At 36.5% G+C, this 19,114-nt stretch overlaps 2 protein-coding genes across 4 annotated transcripts; both read right to left on the bottom strand.

Annotated features, from left to right (window-relative positions):
- Window positions 1–952: 952 nt before the first annotated feature.
- cish (cytokine inducible SH2-containing protein) lies at window positions 953–3,880 on the bottom strand. 2 transcript variants are annotated; one of them, XM_051896530.1, is made up of 3 exons: window positions 3,303–3,880; window positions 2,555–2,712; window positions 953–2,059 (listed from the first exon to the last, which is right to left on the bottom strand). In XM_051896530.1, the coding sequence occupies exons 1-3, from the start codon at window positions 3,320–3,322 to the stop codon at window positions 1,569–1,571; spliced, it is 669 nt and encodes a 222-aa protein (XP_051752490.1). In that variant the 5' UTR covers window positions 3,323–3,880; the 3' UTR covers window positions 953–1,568. The 2 variants fall into 2 exon arrangements, with proteins under 2 accessions (XP_051752490.1, XP_051752491.1); XM_051896531.1 differs by having other exon boundaries at window positions 3,315–3,830.
- A 311-nt stretch (window positions 3,881–4,191) lies between these two features.
- LOC127514097 (twinfilin-2) lies at window positions 4,192–17,962 on the bottom strand. Of its 2 annotated transcripts, XM_051896521.1 has the most exons (9): window positions 17,595–17,962; window positions 12,431–12,609; window positions 10,978–11,073; window positions 10,094–10,198; window positions 9,962–9,976; window positions 8,412–8,537; window positions 8,166–8,316; window positions 7,940–8,061; window positions 4,192–5,778 (listed from the first exon to the last, which is right to left on the bottom strand). In XM_051896521.1, the coding sequence occupies exons 1-9, from the start codon at window positions 17,689–17,691 to the stop codon at window positions 5,611–5,613; spliced, it is 1,059 nt and encodes a 352-aa protein (XP_051752481.1). In that variant the 5' UTR covers window positions 17,692–17,962; the 3' UTR covers window positions 4,192–5,610. The 2 variants fall into 2 exon arrangements, with proteins under 2 accessions (XP_051752481.1, XP_051752482.1); XM_051896522.1 differs by lacking the exon at window positions 9,962–9,976.
- Between the last annotated feature and the right edge of the window lie 1,152 nt (window positions 17,963–19,114).

Raw genomic sequence — 19,114 nt, 5'->3', positions numbered from 1 at the left:
AATTTATGTAAGCTTGCGCAGCACTGAGATCGAGTTTCAGAGAAAGCTCTGCCTTGGTTTCTGGGAAGTCCTAATCACGGTGCGCAGTAAGAAAGATTCACTATGAGAAAAATAGGATATTTATGTTCCCATATATGTTTTTCACTTCTCATTATTAATGTTTTGTTATTTCTCAGCTTTCTTTTCTATACATTCATTTCAGCACACCTCAAAATTGTAGGCATTTAAAATAACCAAAGCTCTGCCTGTAACATAAAAAGTGCAACAATGTATTGATTAAAATGCTTATTCATTAATAAACTGCAAGTATTTAAAAATCCCATATTGTTAAATTTATTTATAAAACATTTTAATTAAAATATTTCATCAAGGCTTATTTTCATTTATAAAACACAAATAGAAGATTAAAAAAACTTAATTAAATATGTAAAATATTTCTTTTCAATTAATTACATAATAATGTAAATACACATAAATTTTCATCTTTTCTTGGACATAGTGTTCAGCTGTCAAACAATTATGGCCGTGGATCAGGATGCAATCAGAATGCCATCTAATAATCTTGTATAACACTAATTTTGTCCTGAAATTAACTAAATTGCACAGCAATTTCATGCACATTTGTTCGTCTAATAATCCTATTATTCTGAGATTACAGTTCTGAATGACCTTGTTTGATAGTCTTACTGGAAAGCCAGTACTTAGAAGAGGAGTGAGTCAGATTGTTTGATTCTGTGGATCACGTCTGCATTCTGGATGTTTCATTCTGCGAAAAGGTCCAATTTATTCTCTGCCAAGGTTAATCAGCACCTGCCCTCATCATTCTAGGCTTTTTCCCCCATGCCATGCATTTTCCATAATTATACTCTTCTATAAATAATTCTTATAATTATTCTCAGAAGTGGCAAATGACACAAATTTGAAATGTTTGATAAAACATTATGACATCAAGTAAATTTGATTGTCACTTTTATTATAAAATGAAAGGATTTTTCATCCATAAATACATACAAACTCCACATTGTGGGCATAGAAAAAATATGTAAATCTTTAGTCAAAAAAAAAAAAAAATTCACTGCATTTCACTTTCAAGGAAAGAAACAATTCCAGTCAAGGCAGCGCAGTGACTAAGCTCGCCTTTATAGAGTGCTGAAGACCAAGCTACGTATGTGCTTCTCGTTAGCTCAGAGTTTCAGACAAGCTGTGTGATCTCTTTTCAAACCGTTTCTAAAGGGGTCACGTGACCCGTACAAAAGTTTCATGAACATTAACTTCAAGCCTGTGATTTAACCTGTCACACTTTTAACAGTATGACATGAAGGTTAAGTCACGACTTGCTTCTTCTTGAGTCAATTTCTGGACATGGTTTGACTCAGTCCCACTTGGGTATAAACAAAGTATCTATTTGCTGACCATCAAAAACTTGCTCCAGAAACGAGTCACTCTTCAAGTGGTTAACACTGCTTTTCGACCCCAAACCTCTTGTTGGGGCTGTGCATTTAACTGCCTCCTTTAACACATCAGCATCCACCTCGTGATTGGCCGTGGTGTGCGTTTCCATGGCGACATCAGAGCTGGAAAGGGTAATCCTGAAGATACTGAAGTAACGGTCTCGGTAGAGGCAGGCGCTCTGTGCTCTGTGTGTTTTTGTTGATTACCAAGCGAGTGAGATGTTGCAAAGAAGGAAAGGCTTGAGGACGATGGATAGGCTTTTTGAGTTTTAGCAACACCGCACATTCCTTGGGTGTTGGCGAAATTATGGGATCAGACTCCTCAGTCTTTTCCCCCTCCTCTTTGCTCCTGGAGCCCACATAGTGCTGCACGAGGCTGGGGATGTCGGGGAAGGACTGCAGGCGAGATCTGGCTGGGGAACTGGAGTCCAGACGGAAACGTCCGAGACTGTACTCGATGCGTACATTTGTAGGCCCGCGACCGGTTTTAACGGACAGTGTCAACATATAGAGAGGGTGGCTGCTGTCCCGTATCAGGAAAGTACCCTCCGATGCCCCCTGTAGGACAGAGTGGGCCTCACTGGCAGAGATGGCACCCCAGTACCAACCTGGAAAAAAGGATTATTGAAATTAGTTATTACTGGAGACTTTAATGGATAGAAAAATTATAATTTCAGTTAAAAACAACAACATAATAAGTCATTCTAGAAAATGGGTGCCTCTAAAAAAAAAAAAAAAAAAAAAAGATGTCCAGCTTCTCATTGCTGTATACACATTTTGATAATTATGCTTTACACATACATACACACAGATAGAATTATGCTTTCATAAAGGTCTTTTTTTTAGCTATCAAAATTGACCTTTCTGAAAGCATAATTCTATCTGTGTGTATGTATGTATGTATGTATGTATGTATATGTAATATATATTAGCTTGAGAGTAGACACATTGTCTGATAAAAATCTTACTTTGAAAATCATAATGGAAAAGGCACCAGTTTTACAGAATGACCCTTGAATTATTTGTGGATTTATGAATGAATCCTAATTGCAATAATAATAACAACAATAACATAGATGTAATAATTAGAATTGTGATCTTACCTGAGGCATCCAGATAGGAGAAATTTTCAGAGATGGCTCTGAAATCTTTGCTAGGGTCCCATAAGGTAACGGTCGTGTGAATGCAGCGAGGAGAAGAGAAAGTCACCACCGGAAACCGGCCCGTTGGATCCGAGGTATCAGGCAAATGAGCTCTTGGGCTGGAAAAAAAAAAGTTAAAATTATTTTAATGACTTAAAAGTTTACAATCCTCTCAAAAATAAAACCTATTAAAATACTAAAGGCACATATGTGTTTTTTTAAACAATATTTGTCTTAGAACCAATTACTGTCTGTTCAAATGTGCACAGAAATACAAAAAAATACACATACGTTTTCAGAAATTGCTTATTCAGCTTTTTAATTTCGTTCAATTTTTTTATGGTAATTCTGAGCCATCATGAATTTCAACAGTTTCAGTTCTCAGAAGCATAGAGATCGTGAGAAAGACAAATATAGTATGAAATTGCCCTGTTACCTTATGTATAGCAATGCCACATATTATGTATGTTATAATGGTACTATTAACAAAATTATTTATACGAATTATTGCAGACAGCTTTAAATATCAGAAGACTGTAACCTGCCTGATGTTTCACTATTTTTTACTAATACAATAAGATAATTTATATGTCTTTAACAGGATGCTTAGCGCCATCAGCAAGAATGTGTGGTATTTAATGAACTATTAGATATAAATATTCTCTTTTTTGTTGTGATATTTTAAGAAAGATGAGCCGCTAAAACTCACCCTTGAACGCACAGAATCATTGTGAAGATGATATCTTGCCGGATTCCTTAAAGTTTCTTTGTTCCTGAGGTTATACTCGGGCTTGAAAAATAATATGGTCTTCCTTGACCGATGATAAACAGCTCAATAATGATATTTGTCAACCCTAGGAAGGTTGTACAACAGGGTCAGGAGTCTATCGCCGTTTGTCATATAAGTGCGCGACGGATTTGTTTAACAAACTATGCGAGTAGATAAGACGAACATGGTTCTCGACAACGAGCGGCGTTTCTGTTCAGCTCGTGCACTAAAACTGAACAAGAAGAGGAACACTCCAGGGTTTGGCTTGTTCAGTTCGTCTGACTTCCCAGAACGGGTTTTCTGAGAACTCCCCCCTTGTTTAGCGCCTCTGACGCCATCGGCAGTACAGCTCTGTGAACCCACAGAATCAATCCCCTCTACTTTCTCATTCAAGCATACAGCAGTCTCGTGAGTAATGAACTAGCACTGGAATGATCCTTGAATGACTCATTTGGGAGTTTTATTATGATGATGGTCGGAAATTGCTTCCTGATGTTTGTGATTGACGTTTGAGTATGAAAACGGCGTTTCTCGAGAAACCGCACGTCAAGCGTTCCAAGAACTTTCCAGGAAAACTGAGCGCCTGCCCTGAGTTAAGCCAATCAGGTCCCTCCCATTCGCTGAGGCCCCGCCCCCTCTAGCGGTCACCGAATTAACCATTTGTTTACTGCTGAAATGAGTTTCTCAAAAAAGACATAAACTCTTGGGACCCCGGAAAAAATATTTATTTTAAATGTGAAATTTAAACATTTAAATAGGCCCTTTCGTTAAAACATTGTGATATTTTGTGCATATATATATATTCATCTTAGCGATTGATATATTCTAGTCATTTTTATTATTTATTAACAAATCAAAGTATACAGAAATGTACAGAAAAATGCCAGAGTGTACAGAACATCCATTCATTAATCAAAAATTATAGTCATTAAAAAAATATTACAAGTCTCTTTTGCTTTTTTATTGACAATGTTCTCCAAACAAGTGATGTAGTCCTTGATGTCCTGGAGAAAGTGAATGAAATTTGGCTTGGACCCTGACCATTTCTTCTTTGTGTATGTGGAACTTCCCCAAAACTGATATATTTTAGTAGGCACTTGATTTATTAGTGTTTCTGACGGAGAATTTATTCTGAACGCTTGTTTTTACTGCCATCTAGAGGCTCTAAGGGGTATCGCATTGTAAATTGCAGTATTTTGCATGGATGCCCTCTTTTCTTTTGTGATTTTACTTAATTTATCAAAAGATCTTGATTTACCAAATAATAATTACCACCACTCAGTGAAAGTTGTTTTTATTTATGCACCAGTATATTCATAAACAATGCAAGAGAGGGCTTAGATTTTCATTTACTGATTGTTAAAATGTATTTTCATTACATATTTTATCTTGTGTATGACCTTTCACTCTAATCACTGACAAACAAAAAAATAAAATAAATAAATAAATATAAATGATCCATGTCAACAAAGTCCAGGGCAACCATAAATAAAATTCACTAAACCAATTAAACATGTTTTTGTTTAGATACAACTTTACCTTCTGCTTACCATGATGACTTTAAACATTTCAATTGCTAGTTGTTGAACTATTCACACAATTAGACATTCATATTTTCAATGCTGGAAAAATGTTGATGTTTGACACAAAAATGCCAAGTATAACATTCTGTCTGCTTGTCACATTTGGTTCTGATATATACATGTACAGTATATTTAAATGTGCCTTTTTCTATGAAATGGCTGTAGGTTCTTGGACTTGTGACAGTTTCTTCAGTTTAAAAAAAAAAAAAAGCTTCTTGGACAAAACTTCTTTTCTAGACTTTTAAAAAACACTTAAAATAAGAGCGATCTACCATCTTTACAATAAACACTTTTAATATGCTTAAAATTTTGTTGAGTTGAATGTGTATGCATGTACGAGATTATGTAACAAAAATATGCTCAGAAAATTTTACAGAGACAAAATTAATTCCTGAGTTTTTCTCTTAAATATATGCACATTAACACACCAAATGAATAAGCATCTGATAACATTGATTAAATACAAGCCAAAGAAAGTAAAAAAAAAAAAAAAAAAAAAAAAAAAAATCAAAATTAACAACAACTGAGCACAGAATTCCATTTTTTTTTTCACTCTAACTGCAGGATGCACAAATTAGCCTGCAAACAGGTGGAAAAATGGAACTGTGGAACATTTAGGGTACTACTGAAGTTCATTTGTCTCTCTCTCTCACTCTCTGTCCTTCCTAGCTGTTTCCACCATTCTCTCCCCCTCCTTTTATTAGACGTTTGTTTCCCCTCTTCCCAGCAGGACCACGAGGTTTGGCGAACGCTTGCTTATGGGCATGCTGCTTAGGATGGACCTCATCATACAGATATTCCTCTGTCAGCTCCTCTCCACTATCTATCTCCAACTGAAGACACATTTACAAACACACAAAAAAAATAAAAAACAGAAGAAAAAAAAAATTTAGTATAACTGTATATAAATTGTCCGAAAAGACATTCACAATGCATTTTTGTCCATATTAGGGCTTTGCACACTTTGAAATAGTTAATCCTGGGGTCATTCTAAACCCTGGGTAACAAAACAAACAAACAAACAACAAAAAAAAAATCCTGGGTTATCTTGTTTCACATTTCACACTGCTCATAATTTACCCAGGGTTAACAATTAATACTGGGTATTCATACACTGCTGTTTCAGACTGCGTATCCCTAAACCCTGGGTTAACATTCTTATTTGCATATTTGTGGCATCAATGTCATTGATTGGACAAACGTCAGTCTGTTTACAAAAAGGTAAACTCAAGTCTGTTTACGAATTTGCATCCTCATATATTGCTGATTATGCTATCGAGTTTGTACTGAATGGACCCCCCTCATCCCCCCTCATCATTTCACACTGTACAAGTTTGCAATGTGGGGTTAACACATCAAAAGCAGTGCTAACCCTGCTTCTGTGTGAAATATTCCTTTACCCAGGGTTAAAAGCGGGTTTTAGAATGACGATAACCCTGGGTTATGTGCAGTATGAAAAGCCCTAATATTTCTAAAAGGAACAGATATATAAAATAAAAATATATATAAAATATGAAAAATACATATGAAATCTAAAAATACATTTATCATATTTTTTTTAATTTTATTTTTTTTAATGTGCACTGATAAATTGTGTACAATATGACTAGGAATATTCAGCAAGTAAATAGGTCAAGTTTAAAGGTACAATATATAACTTTTTTTGTTCAAAATTAACAATACATCACAAATCCCTCTTACAAAACGTGTTTTTGTCTTACTCAGATTCACATGGTAAGCCTATTATAAGTATTTACAGTATCTCACAGAAGTGAGTACACCCCTCACATTTTTGTAAATATTTTATTATATCTTTTCATGTGACAACACTGAAGAAATGACACTTTGCTACAATGTAAAGTAGTGATTGTGTACAGCTTGTATAACAGTGTAAATTTGCTGTCCCCTCAAAATAACTCAACACACAGCCATTAATGTCTAAACCGCTGGCCACAAAAGTGAGTACACCCCTAAGTGAAAATGTCCAAATTGGGCCCAAAGTGTCAATATTTTGTGTGGCCACCATTATTTTCCAGCACTGCCTTAACCTTCTTGGGCATGGAGTTCACCAGAGCTTCACAGGTTGCCACTGGAGTCCTCTTCCACTTCTCCATGACGACATCACGGAGCTGGTGGATGTTAGAGACCTTGCGCTCCTCCACCTTCCGTTTGAGGATGCCCCACAGATGCCCCACAGATGCCCCACAGATTTTAGACCTCTCGGGATGGTTTTCACAGGAAATTGCATTCATGTGTCACTCGCCAGTGCGTCTAGTCATATCTGTTGCTCCAGCTACTTTGACACGTGTTTGGTGTGGGAGTGGCATAGGTTAGTTGTCACAACGAGCGAGAAAGGTTGACATGGAGCATCTAAATCTCGAACTGTCAGGGAATCACCTGTTTTTAAAAAACGCTGTAGAGAGGAGAGTCTGCTGGCTAAAAGAGAACATGGCAGAGCTCGTAATAAAACCAGAATCAACATTGGCTTGGCTTTTTGAAGATGGCAAGAACGGAGAGATTAGAAGAGTTGTAAAAGCAAGGTAAGGTATTTTATTCAAAAGATAAATTGTCATATGTAGCTCTCTAACAGAGTTAATAGTAAAGCATTGGCTATTGCGAAGGGTCATTTCATTATGGTTTTTGTAGCGCTGTGCTAGAAGTTATTTTCAATGAAGTACCATGTCTGTTCAGCTAGTCAGCTTGAGATCCTTTCCATCTAAACTTGTTATATCTCTTAAGCCTAGTAGTAAATGTTTTATGAGGAGTAAGATTACCATATTTATCTGCACAGTGACGCAGAGACGAAGCACAACCAAAACAATGTTCTTCCGCAAAATGCATGCAGTTTTGTTTTTTAACTGCTAGAGGCCCAAAAGTTGCATAGTGTACCTTTAATTTCATGTTGACTTTAAACAAAGTTCTGGGCTTTAATATCTCATGTTGGGAGAAAAATCAAAATGAACATGTGAGAAGTGTGACTGAGTGTGTTTTTACCTTTTTAGCCACTTCTAAGTGGAAGTCCCTCTCTACTTCTTCCAGAAGTCGACTCTTACAGCTGGAATACAGCATCCTTTCCTTAATGCTGCAGCTGTATCCTGGCATGGAGTATATGAACACTATGGAGAGTGATAGAGGAATACATGTAAATAGATTTGCATAACAGTTACACAGATTGATATAGATGAGATACGTATAAGGAATGGAGGACGGAGTGACTAACCCACAGACTCGAGGTAGTCTCCCTCATGTGAATGTTTGTAAAGGAAGAAGTGGTATCTGGGTGTATCCAGGGGGATCCGGCAGGGTAGATCACGGATGTCTGTCGGGCTGGTGTGCACGAGTTCAATTGTTTCCTTCTCTGTATCTAACTTCTATATATAGAAACAAAAAAATATCTAGTAAGTTTGGAAAGAAAGTATCTGGTAAGAACATATTGTAAATATAAATGTGTGTTCCTGTGTCGTACTAGTTGAATGTAGTTAATGCGTCTCTCTGCGAGCTGCTTTAGAGCACGTTTGGCCTCAGCCTGTAACGGGAAGGCAAGACCCTGCAGAGTCTGATGTTTGGGGTCCACACTGATCTCAGTTTTCACCTACAGACAAAGACACAACCAATTTTGGATTCCAGCATTGTAAATTATGATCTAAACAGTTCCTGTCAATCTATTAAAAACATTTTCCCAAACAATTCCAATGAGCTAACCTGGACTCTGTCTTGGTAGACTTATTATATGCCAGTTCTGTTGTTTGGATAAATTTGTTTATGAGGGTGAGAGATGGTGGATAAGAGTATAAAGAAAAGAAAAGCTTTAACATGCTGGATGAGTGTAGATGACAATGTCCATATGGGTGGATCACACAAAACCTATCAAGAACATGTTATTTTCATGACATTTCAATTATCTTTATTTTATCCTGATTTAAAATGTTTTAGTGTAGAAAATAGTGAAAATCACAATTGAAAATTACAATAAAAACTAAAGTAAAATATCCAGATGCCTTACATTAAAGAAACATTTCAAATGTGTTTATTGTCATGAAGATAGTGTGACAATGCCAATAATAAAAAAACAAAACTTAAAGGGTTATTTCACCCAAAAATGAAAATTCTGCCATCATTTACTCACCCTCATGTCGTTCCAAACCCATAAGACTTTCGTTCATCTTTGGAACAATTCTGAGCGATTTCTGTCCCTCCATTGACAGCTAAGCAACTACCACTTTGACGCTTCAAAAACTTCATAAAGAGATCGTAAAAAAAATCCATATGAATTGAGTGGTTTAGTCCAAATTTTCTGAAGAGAAACGAACGCTTATGATGAACAGATTGAATTTAGGCTTTTATCCACATAAACATTCATCAACGCACACATCAGTTGTGGTAAAAGTTCAAGCGTGTTCACTTGACATGCGAATACCAATGAGGTTCATTCTCATATGTTACGCTCTACGTTTGAGCTTCCACAAGAACCAATGAGGTTTGGTTAAGCTTCTGTTTATATTCGCTGATCAATTTGTATATGTGAATAAAAGCCTAAATTCAAACTGTTCATCATATAAAGTGATCATGTTGCTTCAGAAAATCACTCAATTCATTCAATAGTTTTACAATCTCTTTATGAACTTTTTGAAGCGTCAAAGTGTCAGTTGCGTAGCTGTCAATAGAGGGACAGAAATCGTTCGGATTTCATGAAAAATATCTTCATTTGTGTTCCAAAGATGAACAAAAGTCTTATGGGTTTGGAACAACATGAGAGTGAGTAAATGATGACAGAATTTTAATTTTTGGGTGAACTATCCCTTTAATGTTCGTAAAAAAGTTTCTTTAAGAAGATTATATTCTTACTGCACATGTATGTTGCAGTCAAAAAGATTCAAAAGTCTTTGGTAATATAATAATTAATTTAAGGATTTGATAAATTTAATAAATTTTAAAGAACACTGTTGTGTACAATCAGCATACAATTAGCACACATACACACAGTATTGTGTTTTACACAATACCGACAGTGCTCACCTGTTTAACTCTGCCCTGCAACCATAAAGATTGAACACAGAATATATTAAAACAAAGAGCTGAAGTAATTCATGGATGTATACTATAATTATGATTTTAGATGGATGTCTGCACTCTGCAGTCGTTTTTCACCTCTGTGATTTTGATTCGCTGTAGCTCCTGCTCGGCCGCAGTCAAGGGTGCTGGTGCAGAACATGAAGTCACATGTCGCAGGTAGCCCTGAAGACAAATGTCCTCCTGGTGATGGGGGAAAAAGACAAAAAAATTGACTCACAAATTTTACGTGTATTTTTTATATTAATTTAGCAATTATTTCAATTTGTTAGAAGTAATAGAATTCCTTTTTTTAATTTCTCTGATATTTGTTTTCACCAGTGTGGTTTATTATTAATTGATTAAAAATGATAAACACTTAATTTAATTAATTAATAACAGAATAATTCTTAGACAACCTAAATTTGGTCCTTTCAATATGTAAAAAATATTAATAGATTCTTAGCTATATTTACAACTTCCTCCCGTAACACTTTGTTGTTGTTTGTTCAATATTGTATGAATGTAGAGTATATATTTAGTCTTCTCTGTGTTGACCATTACTGGAAATCATTTCCAAGAACACTGCCAACAGCCCAAAGTGTCCAGTTTCTAAATTAAGGCACAAGGTGGTCGACTCTGCAAACTTTTTCAACTGTAAATAATACAGCTTCAGGGTATTTGATTGACAGCTGAAGACAGATGACAGGTGGACTGAGTCCATTTATCAGCAGATCCCTCATTATAACTTTATAACTATTAGGACTTCACAGAGGCAAAATTGTAGAAACAAATTAACTATAGTCCATATATAAAATTAGTAGAAGTGAATATAATAATAATAATAATTAAAATTAATAAAAAATATTGAAAATGATAGATAAAGCTCCCTTTGTAAATCTGGAGAGTATAGAGAAAACCATTTGCCCATTTTACTACCCTCAAATATTTCTTGTTCTTGATATTCCTGTGTATACTAGTACCTCAACTGTGCCGAACATATCATCTTTGACGTGTCCACCACCAAACTCTTTCTTAACTGTGGCACGAGTGGCAGCATACAGCATCTTTTGTCGGACCTGTAGAAAAAGGTTAATGCTTTCTTTGTGAAATAAATAAACAGTAACAAAATAAACACTCACAGCTCTAACCACAATGAAGTTTTTGTTCAGTTTCTAAAATTGTTTTTTAATACATATTTATGCAGTTGCTAGTTTGTTGTGGATGCTACACTCTTAGAAGAAAAGGTTCTATATAGAACATTAAAGGGTTCTGTCAGGAGTTTGATATATATAGAAACTTTTAGAGGTTCCCATCATTTTATGGATTTTGAAGTAATGACAAACAGGAAGAGTCTCAAATCTTGACATAATCCTTTTACATTCACCCAGTATTCACCCAGTTTAAATGCATATTGCCTGTCATGCACAGTCTCCCTAAAGCCTCCGTGGTGACGATGGCGCCAGGGCTTGGGCCCGTCATCGCTGCTTGCAGCTATATTATGGATTTTGTTTTAATTTATTTTTAGTGTTAATCAAATTTTATGAAAACAAACATAATTTATCAAGATAAAAAAACAGAAATAAACATGTAAAAGTATTATGCAGTCATTTAAAACATTTCTCCTTTTTGGCATAAAAGGTTCTTTAAAATTGAGTCCTGGGGCCTCATTTGTAAAACGTGAATACGCACAGATTTTATCTTAGAGTGTGCGTACGCTAAAATCCACGCTGATTTATAAAATAGGTCTTTGACGTGGGAAAACCAGCGCCACATCAGGTTCTAAGCAGGCATACACACTATTTCCTTGTGGCAGAGTCGGAGTACTGCAAGTATTTGAAAATCTAATAATGGAATAATAATAAAACCCTGTTAGCACAATTAATTACACAGCATAAAAGTTAAATTATTTAGTATGCAAAGTGTGGTTCCACACTTGTAAATTATGTCGGCCAATCTATAGGCTATAAAATGGCCTATTATGCAAAAATAGTTTTCACATCTGGTATAATCTATGCATGGTTTTTGTGCGTACATTCATTTTCTCTGAATCACACGTACACACATTTGAGAAATGATCTTAGATCAAATGTAGGATGGTTTCTACACAATATTTTATAAATGAGGCCCAAGAACCCTATAGGGTCCTTTATATATCCCCATTTTTGTCTTAAGAGTGATGGTGTTATAACTGGTTACTAGAAGGGTGCTTAAAAGCCAAGGTCCAAAGAACCATGTTTTGATTGTTCTATTTAAAAATAATAAAGGTTATCCATCGGTTCTTTTTCTTAGGTTCACCAACTATAAATCTGTTTTTTATTCTATAAATAGAACCTTTATTATTTTTGAATGTAAGCTTCTATATGAACAACTGCATAAGCTATTCCTGCTAATCAGGTCACAAGCTTTACATCATGTCTGGATGTTAAAACCTACAGGAGACTGGTCAGGTGACCAGGAGATGAAGAGCCACTCATAGCCTTGAGCGTTCTTAGAGTCCAACCGGTATAAAATGTAGCAGGGCTCGAGAGGGTCCAGCAGGGGGAGCAGGAAGTGGTCATAGTCTTTTTCCCAGTTTTGACGCGGTTCTCTATATGCCCCCAGCACCAGCTGCTCTGAAACACACATAAAAAAGCTCTCTCATTACAAACCTCATGCAACCAACATTGCACACAACTATCCAGAAAAAAACTGTTGCGTAATTTATATCGCATCAAATAGATCAATCTAAATGTGTTTACAAGGCTGGCCTTGAGTAATGGCCTACTGCTGATAACAAATAAGTGAAATATTATCCATTATCTACATCCTGCTATAAAAAGAGTATGACACACCTTGTATCTTACACCCAATATAGCACATGCTGTTTAGTTCACCTAGAGACACATACACAATAATACACATCAATTTAATCTTCAGTCATAGCCTATATATAGTGTATCAAACAATCCAGTACTGGGGAGATGTCTGATAACACAATATATTCTTGTCAACAATGAACTGATAATCATATAATCTTTAATGAACTGAAACATATTTAGTGTATATTAAATCATACACTTTGTTTTTGATAAAATTGGTCATTGGAATATGGTCACTTAGATACTGCTGATATTTTTATTTCAGATATAATATAATATAATTTTATAACATACTATTTTTCAGTGCTTTGTGAGCGAACAAAGCAGTTTCTCAAGGGAATGCAATACTTTTCGAGAGAACCTGAAAGTTTTGTGAGCAAAAGTTTCTTGAGGGAATGCAAAATTTTGCAAGTGTTATTGAATAATTTAATTAATTATATTTTTTCTCTGATCTCTTTTTTTTTTTTTTTCATCGTCATGTCTCCTTGGGGAGTATATAATTTGAATGAATTTAGTATGCTCTTGCTGTCATTTGCATGAATAATGTGTGTACTCCAAAAGTGCACACTATTCACAGTGGCTGATGGTATTTTGAATAAAATTTTAGTGGCAACATTTGCAAATATATCATAAAATAATTAAAGACACAGCAAAGTTACACAAAGATTAGAGTTCCACTGAGAATGATAACAATCAGATGTGATTTTAAGGGCCTTTTGCTATGAAAAACTTAATTGGCGTCATAAAATGCTCATCACAACAGTTCTAAGAAACAGTTCATGCCCATATAAAAAGTAGTGTTCATATTTATGAGACTCTGGGCTTTATAAATTCTCTGTAACACTTGTAAGACACAGGTTTTCAAACAATACTCCAGTAAGAATCCACTGGTAACCATTTTAATATAGTAAATAATTAGATCTTTCAATAATTTCCTGTTTTTTCATGACCGTATTCACCCATCAGACAGTTAAGCAACACAAAAACACACACCCACATGAAAAACAGGAAGGTAATAGCACTGATGTAAGCACATTTAATGTTACAGATGTTACACCTGATCCTACTGGTTCTTCATGTCCTTTGGTCTATTGTCTCAGTTTACAAACTTCACACTGATCACATCACACTGAAACATACAGCCAGAACACCCTCTGTACTGAAGCACTGGAAGGCTTCATCTTTTCTAATGGGTCATCTTTCTTCCCACCCTCTTTATCATTCCTTGAGAATAGTGCACTGTGCTGGTGCACGTCCTCCAGAGCCCCGCCCTCTGCTTTCAGGCGTCAATACTCAGATTAACAGCTATGGTTCTCAGTACGCATCTCTTATCACATCAATAATCTACTTACCAGTACATCTGTTCACTTCCCTCCCTGCTGTCCTCAGCTTTTCTTTGTACACAGACATAAAAGTGCTAATCTAACAGATGATGCAGTTTTTGTTTAAAAACCTATTGTGTAAATGTTAAACATTTTTAAGTATATTTTTATTTTTTGAATAGGTTTTTGAATTTTCTTGGGTGAATGTTATGTAACAGATGACAGCTCACAACAAAATCAAAAGTTGTGAACTGTTTACTTGAAGAGTATGGCAATGGCAATTAAGTTTTGCCATAACAGGAATAAATTACATTTTAAAAATTGTAATATTTTTACTGTATTTTTGATTAAATAAATGCTGCCTTGGTGATCATAAGATACTAAAACCATTTAAACAAATCTTACTGGCCCCAAACATTTGAACTTTTTTTTTTTTGGAGGGGGGGAGGGGGGGGGGGGGTAAACCATGGGTAAATGGTCCTAAAAGAGGCTTTATTAAAAAACAATCTGTCTATTACTTTATGTAGAGGAGAAGTGATTCAAAGTGTATTTTAGTATTGACAAAGCTGTTGGTTGGACTGCTGTATACTGAATGAAACATTCCTGCTGTAACAGGTTAGACGAGTGCAATCACAGTCAAGGCCGGTGGATTAAAACATCTAAAGGTTGTGCAGAGTGATTGAAAGATTTTGCACCTAACTGAAATAAACCTTTAATGAGCACACCGTCAAAAACAGCTAACCACATCTAATGCAAACATCATCCACCCACATGCATGTCACTAGTCCAAATGACCTTGGAGGGGGATTTCCTGATGGTCTTTTGCAGCAGCTGCTATTCTGAGGTTGCACACATTCCAACTATCAGCACAGACACATACTTTCCATCAGCCTTTTACTCACCCCTTAACAACACACGTACAGAAAGCTGTTTGCACACATATATGTGTCATTATGAAAAGATAAACATGTCTTCCTCCCTGAGTCATTCAAGTACATTCATTTCAAAGAATATCACACATAGTTTCTAAACCGTATGTCGGCACAGTGCCCACAAAGCTATGGCTTCGATGTTTTTCTATCACCATGAACACTGACTGGCACCTGACCATGTGGTCTGCTCTACCCACCAATAAGAGGTGGGATACACATGTGACTTGGTCGCCAGAAAGATCCAAAACTGTGTTGACCTGTTTTATGTTTCCTGAAATATCATCTCTGTGAGACTCAAAGGCAGCCTGTGAACCCAAAACAACCCGATCTATTCAGATCCAGACGTGTTCATACGGCCCAGGCGTCAAACAGACAGTAGAAGAGACATATAGCAACAACCAGCCTAAATTGCATCATCCACCTGTGACTAGGCAGCCATTAGGTGTCAGAACAGCTGGAGTTGTCCAATATGGCTACGCAGGCTACCTGACAAGAAATCTTATGTAGCCTATTAGCAACCATCATGTATCCTGGACAAAACTGTCCAACATAATTGCGCAGTTTCATGCTAAATGTTACACAAGGTTATTATATCGCTAATAGTAAGCTAATGTAAACTCAATGGTACAATCACCAAATAATTTGCTTCTAGAAATTTGCACTTCTATGGCTTTTATACTGTTCAAAAGTTCGGGGTCAGTAGGCCTATGATTTTTAATGTTTTTGAAAGAAATCTCTTCTGCTTACCAACGCTGCATTTATTTGATAAAAAATACGATAAAAATAGTAATATTGTGAAATATTATTACAATTTAAAATAAGTGTTTCTATTTCAATATATTTCAAAATCTAATTTATTCCTGTGATGGCAAGTCTGATTTTTTAGTCGCTATTAACTCCAGTCTTGAGTATCACATTATCCTTCAGAAATCATTCTAATATGCTGATTTTCTCAAGAAACATGTCTTATTAGGCCTATTATCAATGTTGAAAACAGTTGCTGCTTATTATGTTTGTGGAAACCGTGATCATTTTTTTTTTTCAGGATAGTTTGACGAATAGAACGTTAGCATATTTAAAACAGAAATCTTTTGTAACATTATAATGTCTTTACTGTCACTTTTGATCAGTTTAATGTGTCCTTTTCTTTCCGTAAAAAAAAATCGCGCGAACTTTTGAACGGTTTAATAGGCAACTTCAGTCACAAACTGTCGAAGAACGCATTCTGTTTTATTCCGTCGGAGCTTTGTGAGAGTACGTAGGCCTACACACATCAAGAAGTCATGTTAGGTAATAACAGAGTGACTTCACTCAAATTTGATAGTGTTTTGCCCTTTCCTTCCCAGCAACTGGATCTCGTCATCTGATAGTGAGCTAACATTTCAACAGTACCTGACACTCGGCCTCGTACGCAAACCCATGCTCACACATGCGCTTTTATTGCAACAGAGAACAGTTTATCGTTCCATGACCTCTGCACAGTTAAGCCCTCGAGAACCATTCAGGTTCGACGTCAAATGGCGTGTCATCTGACCAACAGCAACATGTGAATGCAGAATCAAAATACATTGTGAAATGTGTTTTGGTCCTATTTCCTCATGTCAGCTGATGCCTGGGCGGTAAAACAACAACAAATAAACACCTACAAAGAAGCATTACAACACAACAAATTATTGATTAATATAACATTAAAATAAATTACTGTAAACTCTAAGGAACAGAGTCAGTGGATAATGTGATACTATATGAATTTAAGTAAATATCAATAAAGTATTCATTGACAGTAGCCTACATGAATTCATAATTTTAATTAATCTAATGGTCTGAGTGTATTTCTATTTTAACAGATTAATTGCCACTAGTTGAATCATATGAAGGAAAATATTGTTACATATTTACACCATTTTGATTTATGATCATTTTAATTCTCCTGTAGGGTTCTTGAACATTTAGGAAGTGAAAATTAAAGCCATTGACTGACTGAAACATTGATCTTCCACTAACAGAAGGTATTAAAAAGTACCATGATACAACCATGTTTTTTGGACAAGGTACTATGGTTATACTATGATTTTTGAATATATATAATGTAGTATTTGTTGAAATCGGCATTGCATTAATATGGTAATCATTTGGAATCATTGTATTCACAATCTGACACCCTCAGTGTACCATGATACAATGGTATGTTAGTGTGTTGACAAGACCAGGAATACTATTGGAACATTTTATCCCAATGAATGCTAGTATTTTCTAGGACTCATTAAGATTAGGATGGTTAAGATTCATTAAGAGTTGATCTACAGGCGGTTAGAAATTAGTTAAAAAAATGAATGTGAACGTGGTTTATTGGTCAACAAATGTGCACTAGCATTACTGTTGGATTTGTTTTGTTCTCAAGATACTAATATTGGCACCTTCACCTTTCTAATTCATTAAATTCCCTTTGAACTGAGTGAACCCCTCAGACCCCCTGCTCACTCACCGTCTCTGATCAACACCTGGATGAGGCGACCGGTTCCACTTCGTGCCCGGGCCAGGAACTCCCTCAGCTCCTCTGTAACCACCAGAACCAGAAACATGGCGGGTCAGTGTGGTGCCTTAATTCCTACCCGCCAAGGATCCTTCTGAAGTCGGATGAAGCTGGACGCACAGGTCAGGTCACCTGGAAGATCTTCTTTTTACAAACTATCTTCAAGCAATGGTCAGTGCCAGATTTGTGTGTTAACCTATCAGAAACTAAACGATATACAAGCAGCAGTAAGAGTTTATGATGGAAGAGTTTGGTGTTTGAGAGACTGTGTGCTATCCAAGTTAGAGGGCATGTGAGAGCAGCAAATGTGTGAGAGAAGGCTCCTGTAACTAGGACAGGATCGTGTGTGCTTGCAGAAGGAACCCGATACCTCTTGCCCCAAATTTAGCAGGCACACTGTCTGGCCTCGGGTAACAGCCTGACCATCCCCCAGCACAGGTCCGGGGCCAGTCGTTTAAATCTTTAGGGCCCGAGCACCGGTGGTGTGAGGACCCTATTGTAATTGCTCAGTCAATTCTTCTTCTTCTCCGAAATGAACCGCATTTTTGAGGGCCTAAACATGCTCGATGTCCGTGGCGGCCTGACGAATTTCGATGTTTCGCCATGAAACAGGAAGTTGTTGTAACTTGGGCACACAATGTCCCATCTGCCCCAAACTTCACATGATTCATTAGAGTCCTGACCTGAAGACATCTACAATGCAATATTCAGTTACAGTCATAGCGCCACCTGCTGGCAACAGGAAATGGCATGTTTTACACTTTGATTAACTCCTAGAACTTTAATCAGATCAAGGTCATATATGGTCAGTCTAATCTTAAGGCCTTAGCGATGTTACATTGCAAAGATCTTGAGTTTTCACTGAAGGGCAAGTCTGTGGCGGCCTGACAAAGTCTGATGTTTCGCCATGAAAGAGGAAGCTGTTGTAACTCAGGCATACAGTGTTTGATCTGCCCCAAACTTCACATGTGTGATAAGAGTCCTGGCCTGAAGACATCTCTATGTTAATATTCAGTTAGTCATAGCGCCACCTGCTGACAACAGGAAGTGGCATGCTTTGCACAATAATTCACTCCCAGAAACACATTTAAATATGCCATGAAGTACCAAACATGCTAGAAACACGTTAAATCATGCAACACTTGGCACAAGTGCTAATGTATGCGATTAACGCCACGAAACAAGAAGTTGTTGTAACTCAGCATACAATGTTCAATCTGCTCCAAACTTCACATTTGATAATAGTCCTGGCCTGAAGACATCTACTTGGCAATATTCAGTGATAGTCAATGCGCCACCTGCTGGCAGCAGGTACTGTTGTGCATCAAAATGACTTTGCCATATTTCTCCTCTATTTATCCCCTTAAATGAATATCGCCCACTGTTCAGCTGTCCTAAGGCCACCGGGTGGCGGTAAGCCAGGGTGCAAGGGCCCATTCATCACTGCTTTTTTTGGTTTGTTTTGGTTTGTT

This window comes from Ctenopharyngodon idella, chromosome 6 (assembly GCF_019924925.1).
Source record: "Ctenopharyngodon idella isolate HZGC_01 chromosome 6, HZGC01, whole genome shotgun sequence".
Classification (NCBI taxonomy): Eukaryota; Metazoa; Chordata; class Actinopteri; order Cypriniformes; family Xenocyprididae; genus Ctenopharyngodon; species Ctenopharyngodon idella.
This window is presented reverse-complemented; position numbering and strand designations above follow the sequence as displayed.

Coding starts and splice junctions, on each gene's coding strand:
- cish (XM_051896530.1), bottom strand. CDS start 3,322: ATGATTCTGTGCGTTCAAGG. Junction 2,713..3,302: donor ATGATTCTGTGCGTTCAAGG/GTGAGTTTTAGC, acceptor TTTTTTTTCCAG/CCCAAGAGCTCATTTGCCTG. Junction 2,060..2,554: donor CTCCTATCTGGATGCCTCAG/GTAAGATCACAA, acceptor CCTTTTTTCCAG/GTTGGTACTGGGGTGCCATC.
- LOC127514097 (XM_051896521.1), bottom strand. CDS start 17,691: ATGTTTCTGGTTCTGGTGGTTACAGAGGAGCTGAGGGAGTTCCTGGCC. Junction 8,317..8,411: donor GCATTAACTACATTCAACTA/GTACGACACAGG, acceptor TTCTATATATAG/AAGTTAGATACAGAGAAGGA. Junction 8,062..8,165: donor AGACTACCTCGAGTCTGTGG/GTTAGTCACTCC, acceptor CACTCTCCATAG/TGTTCATATACTCCATGCCA.